Source organism: Dipodomys ordii, unplaced genomic scaffold (assembly GCF_000151885.1).
Source record: "Dipodomys ordii isolate 6190 unplaced genomic scaffold, Dord_2.0 Scaffold14, whole genome shotgun sequence".
NCBI classification, from domain to species: Eukaryota; Metazoa; Chordata; class Mammalia; order Rodentia; family Heteromyidae; genus Dipodomys; species Dipodomys ordii.
In genome coordinates, this window is record NW_012267230.1 from 13314169 (window position 1) to 13320226 (window position 6058).

Consider the following 6058-nt stretch of genomic DNA (forward strand, 5'->3'; position numbering starts at 1 on the left):
CGGCTTCTTCCGCCTGGCTTCGGGCGAGTGCCTGGGGAACGTGGTGAGCGACGGGCGGCGCGCGAGCAGCTCCGGGGGGCTGCAGAACGCGCAGTTCGGGATCCGCCGCGACGGGACCCTGGTCACCGGGTGAGGACGCCGGGAGCGCCGCGCCCCCCTCCCCTCCTTCCCGCCCGGGGACCGGAGATGGGGTGGCAGCTGTGCCGTCCGGGTGGAGGCCACCGGTCACCTCGCCTCCTGGCGGTGTGCGCTCCACCGGGACGCCTGCGGGGTGCCAGGCGGTGTGCGGAGCCCCGGGGAGCGCCCTCCGTGAAGGGACCGGCCCCGGGAGTAGGAAAAATCAGGAGACAGTGATCAGTTCAGTCGGAGGAGGTTGTCAGGGTGCACAGGTGTGAGCCAGGGCTGGCTGTAATGGGATTTGAGAAAGTGACCAGTGAGTTGACCTCTGAAGAGTTACGACCCAGGGGCGAAGTGGAGGAACAGAATTTGGGGCAAAAGGAACAGCTAACAGGCGAAGGCTCACAGATGCAGCAAGGCCAGGAAGCCGTGGCTCACACCTGTGATCCTAGCTGCGCAGGAGACTGAGATCTGAGGATCAAGATTTGAAGCCAACCCAGGCAGAAAAGTCCATGGGACTCTTATCTCCATTGAGCCACTAAAAAATGTAGAAACGGAACTGTAGCTCTAGTGGTAGAGTGCCAGCCTGGTGTGCAAAAGCTGAAGGACACCATGCCTTGACTTCAAGCCTCAGTAACACACATACACACAGAATTCAAGAAGACTTAGGGGGATAGGGAGAGGAGCCACAGAAGAAACAGTTATAGGGATTGGAGGCGTGACTGTTGGGACAGTGCCTGCCAGTGAGCTAAGGAGTTTGAGGCCCAGTCTAGGACCTAAAAATAAACAAATGAAACCTGTTATCTGAAGGTGGCAGGGATGACTGCGTACCACCTGGCTCATGCCTGGGGTGAGGAGAGATGCTAGGTTGGAGAAGTGGACAGGGATGGTGGAGGGACTGTAACAGGATCGTTTTGCCAGAAATTGAGGGTCACACATGGATTTGAGATCTGGTGGGGTTTTTAATGAAATGAAGTGTAGTAGAGGGTTTGCAGAGGGGGTGAGGGGTGGGGGGGTACTGCGGAGCCCCTGCCTGGCTTCAGCCTTTTGGGCCCCAGCAATGGGGAGACAGCAAAGGACTGCAGGAAGCCACAGTTGCACCCTGGCCAGGCATATTCCTGGGGTAGGGGGAGGAACAGGAAGTCTGATAAGGGGTAAGAGGAAGCTCACCTTCCCCCTGTGCCTGCTCTACTGCCCTTGAGTGAGTCTCCCGCCCTCCCTGGGTGCAGGTACCTGTCTGAAGAGGAGGCACTAGACACCAACAATCCATTCGAGCAGCTGCTCAGCGGGGTCGTGTGGCTGATTCGAAATGGAAGCATCTACATCAATGAGAGCCAGGCCGCCGAGTGCGACGAGACACAGGAGACAGGTGCGAGGAGAGGCCGTCGCCGCCGTATGACAGCTGGGCGCTGTGGCACACACCTGTAGCCTTAGCTGCTTGGGAGGTAGCCGTCAGGAAGATTGTCAGTTTCAGGCCAGCCCAGGCAAAAAAGTTCACTGAGACTCCATCTCGACCAGATGCCATCCCAGCTATCCAGGAAGCATTAGTAGCATTGGTCTGGGCCGTTCTAAGCATAAACTGGACACCCTAGCCCAAAAACAACTGAAGACTTAAAAAGGGCTGGGGGCATGATTCAAGTGCTGGAGTACCTGTCTAGCAAGCACAAGGCCCTGAGTTCAAACCCAGTATTAAAAAAAAAAGAAATAGAGAACCAGGAGCAATGTGGGGTGGGCTGTTCTTAAGCCTTCCCATAAGCCTCTGGGAGCAACAAAGTTGTGCTTAGCACTCCTGGTAGGTGAGGAGATCTAGGCAGTCTTGTATGGAATGCATAACAAAGGAAATGGTTATATAATAAGCTGGAAAAAATCATAAATGCGAAGGAAGAAAAACTTCGAAGCTGGGCATGGCAGCACCTACTTGTAATTCCAGTCACTGGGGAGATGGAAACAGGAAGATCTTTTTTTTTTTTTCTTGCCAGTCCTAGGGCTTGAACTCAGAGCCTGGGCACTGTCCCTGAGCTTCTTTTGCTTAAGGCTAGCACTCTACCACTTGAGCCACAGCACCACTTCCGGCTTTTTCTGTGTGCATGTGGTAATGTGGAATCAAACCCAGGGCTTCTGCATGCTAGGCAAGCACTCTACCACTAAGCCACATTCCCAGACCAAGAAGATCTTAAGCTCTAACCAGCCCAGGTAAAGTTGGCAAGACTCTGTCTCAAAAACAAAATGGCTGTGAGACACGGCCCAAGTGGAATTCCTCTCATATTCATGAGATCCTGGATTCCAGCACCAAAACCAAACAAAGACATCCCGGTGGAAGCCGTTAGCTGTTCTGCTCAGGGACCCAGCAAGGGTGGTGTGTGCTCAGGGTGCCCTGAGCCCGGAGGTGGACAGTTGGTCCTTGGCAAGAGGTTCCAGGCGGGAGAGCTGGTGATCAGCTGGCTGCTTCTCTTACAGGTTCCTTTAGCAAATTTGTGAATGTGATGTCGGCCAGGACAGCCATAGGCCACGACCGCCAGGGACAGCTGGTGCTCTTTCACGTGGATGGACAGACGGAGCAGCGTGGCCTCAGCCTGTGGGAGGTGGCAGAGTTCCTGCTGCAGCAGGACGTGGTCAACGCCATCAACCTGGATGGCGGTGGCTCCGCCACCTTCGTGCTCAATGGGACCCTGGCCAGCTACCCGTCAGATCACTGGTAAGCAACCGTCAGCCCACCTCAGCCCCGGGGGTTCAACACTGAACACAAAAGCCTGATGTGGTGGTACATACCTGTAATCCCAGCAGTTTGAGAGACTAAGGCAAGAAGATTGTGAGTTTAAGGACCCTCTGAGCTACATAGCATTTTTTTTTAAGCTGGTACTAGGGCTTGAACTGAGGACCTCATGCTTGCTCTCATTCAGCTTCCTTGCTGGGCTGGTCCTCTGCTACTTGAGCCACACCTCCAGCCCAGCTTTTTGCTGGCTAATTGCACATAGATCTCTTGGACTTTGCTTACCAGGCTATCTTCAAACTGTGATCCTCCAGATCTCAGCCTCCTGAGTACTAGGATTAGAAGCGTGAATCACCAAGGCCTGCATGGCAATTGTGAGGACTGCCTGGGTTATACAGTTAGACCCTGTCAGTCAAACACACCAAGCACTAAGGCCTGAGCCAGCGGTCCACCAGGACTAGCCCCCTCCCCTCGCAGACAGGGCCAGTCTGTCAGGAAAGACATTTGTGGGGAAGGACAGGCTAGCTGGGGAGGGGGTAGAGGGCACTATCCATATCAGCCAAGGCCCTGGGGTGGAGGGATGGCGGGGGAGGGGGGAGGAGGGCACAGAAGGGACAGCATCACTGCCTCCTTACACCCTTCCCCCCAACAGCCAGGACAGCAGGTGGCGCTGTCCCCGCCGCGTGTCCACCGTGGTCTGCGTGCACGAGCCCCGCTGCCAGCCGCCCGACTGCAGCGGCCATGGGACCTGCGTGGACGGCCACTGCCAGTGCACTGGGAAGTTCTGGCGCGGCGCGGCCTGCAGCGAGCTGGACTGTGGCCCCTCCAACTGCAGCAGGCACGGGCTGTGCACCGACAGTGAGTGGGGGTCTGGTGTCCCACCCACCCCGCCCAGCCCCGCCCGGCCTCTTACCCAGCCCCCTGCTCTTGTCTTGGCAGCCGGCTGCCGCTGTGACGCAGGCTGGACAGGGCCCAGTTGCAGCGAAGGTGAGAGCCACGCACCCCAACCCCAGCCTCGCGCCCCCGTCTGCCTACTGGTTCAGGGGGAATCTGAGTTCCATCCAGGTTTCCAGTGCCTCTGTGACAAATCGCACGCGTGGATGTGGGCAGCCAGACAGCAGCAGGGGTCCCCAGGGTCCTCCCTGACCCTTTGAAGTGGCTCCTTGCCAGCCCCCGGCGGCAAATGTCTGCTGTCCCCACTCAGCCTCCCCAAGCTTCTGCTTGTGCCACCCCGTCCTCCTGAGGAGCGGGGGGCCACCCCCTCTGGGCCCCCGCTGAAATCTCGGGTGGCACCTCCAGATCTTTAGCCCCGTGACACCTGCAGAGACACGGTTTCCCGCAAGGTCTCCTTCAGGGACGCAGCTCACCCACCCCCAAAGGCCAGGCCTCTACCCCTGACCTGCCTCCTCCTCTCCGCAGAGTGTCCCCTGGGCTGGTACGGGCCTGGCTGCCAGAGGCCTTGCCAGTGTGAGCACCAGTGCCCCTGCGACCCCCAGACTGGCAACTGCAGCACTTCCCAAGGTAGATCCCCTGGGCCAGGGATGGGTAGCCCCCCTCCTCCTCCCCCACTCCCCCGCCAGGCCTGCAGCGGCTCTCTGCTCATTACAGTGAAGCAGTGTCTCCAGCCCTCCGAGGCCACCCCTCGGGCAGCAGAGCTCTCATTCTTCAGCAGGTAGGTGTTCCAGTGGGGGCCCAGCCCCCGCCCATGGGGTGTGGCACGGGACCCCATCCCCAGCACAGGACAGGCGCGGGGCCAAGCTCCCAGCAGCCTCCATCCACTCTGTCTTCTGCCCCAGGACCACGTGGCTGGCCCTCACCCTGGGCCTGGTTTTCCTGCTGCTGGTCAGCGTGTCGGCCAACGTGTCCCTGCTCCTGGGCTCCAGATCCAAGAGGACCCGGCACGTGGACGGGGACTACGTGTACCACCCGCTGCAGGAGGTGGGCGGGGAGTCCCTGGCACCCGAGAAGGAGCAGCCTGGCGACAGCCACGACCCCTTCAAGGACTGACGGCCCCGTCTGCCTGGCGAGACGCCAGGCAGCCTCGGCTGACCCCAGCAATGCAGAGCCTGAGACCACGCCTGCTTCGTGCCTGACCGCCTGAGCCGCCCAGGGCCTGGCCCCAGGAGGGCCTGCGCCATTGCCAAAGAATCCCCAGAGGCCACCAGTGACCAGGCCACACACCTGTCCACATTGCTCACTGTGGGCTTGCTGGCCAGGACCTGGTGTCTCCTCACAAGCTCCTAGAAGGCATGGGAAGAGCTGGGGTCGTGTTTACAGGTGGATCCCGGGGTCCGCAGCCCTCTGCCTAGAGCTGCACTGAAGGAGCCACCAGGGGGCGTCGGTGAGGCCTGGCTGGGAGGACGCCAGGCTTTGGCAGGTGACCAGCTCGCCTGTGCTCTCAGACCTGCTGTGCCCACGCTGCCCCTGAGCCTTCCCCGCGTCCCTGTCCTCTGCTGTGCTGGCAGGGACTGGACACCGGCACCGCGGTTCTTTGCTGTCTTTGCCTGCCCAGCACCTGCTGCTCCCTCTTCTTGGTATTTATTTGTTCTGGCAAGATCTCACCAGTCTGGCTTCAACCTCCCGATCCTCATGCCTTAGCCTCCCAGGCGCTGGGATTACAGGCAGTCATCAGCTGGGCCTCCCAGAGCCCACTCCGAGCACATGGTGCGTTTGGGAGGTGGTCCCCAGGAAGCCGGGGACCGGGAGGGAGGGCAGCCCGTGCCGGGTGTGTGCTGAGCATCAGGCCACCACCACTCGGTGCTGTCCCCCTGTGCCACGTGAGACGGGGCGAGCTGGGCGCAGGCGGCCAGTGCCTGTGCACTGCTGGTTGTGGCTGCTGCCGACGTCCCCTCCACGGGGCTCAGCCACCACAGGCGACCAGTGGTGGACAGTCATGCCTGAAATGCCAGCATTGCGGGAGGGTGCCCAGGCCACCTACCTCCCAGTCCAGAAGGTACTGGCCCAAGTCCAGAGGGCCTTCAGGGACCGATTCAGAGCTAAGCATCTGCCCCAGGCCGGGCAGCCAAGGCCCATCTTGGACCTTGTGCTGGGACGGTCCGGCTTCCAGGCCTGAGCCACACACAGGAGAGGAGAGAAGCTCTTCCGTGTGGTGAATACTTGACCAGGGGGAGAGGCCAGCTGATGAGCATAAGAGCCACAGAGGGAGAGGGGCGACAAGTCCCAGCCCCTGGAGCCAGCTGCACCTGAAGCCAATAAATCTTTATTTTTGTT

At 59.8% G+C, this 6058-nt stretch overlaps 1 protein-coding gene across 1 annotated transcript; it reads left to right on the plus strand.

Annotated features, from left to right (window-relative positions):
* Nucleotide 1: 1 nt before the first annotated feature.
* On the plus strand, nt 2-5409 carry Nagpa (N-acetylglucosamine-1-phosphodiester alpha-N-acetylglucosaminidase; the record flags this gene model as incomplete). The annotated part of the gene is made up of 8 exons (XM_013011216.1): nt 2-129; nt 1347-1486; nt 2575-2812; nt 3480-3685; nt 3767-3814; nt 4247-4348; nt 4436-4499; nt 4624-5409. Coding segments are annotated over 8 exons (1137 nt in total), but the record flags the coding sequence as incomplete, so codon positions are not given.
* Nucleotides 5410-6058: the final 649 nt, after the last annotated feature.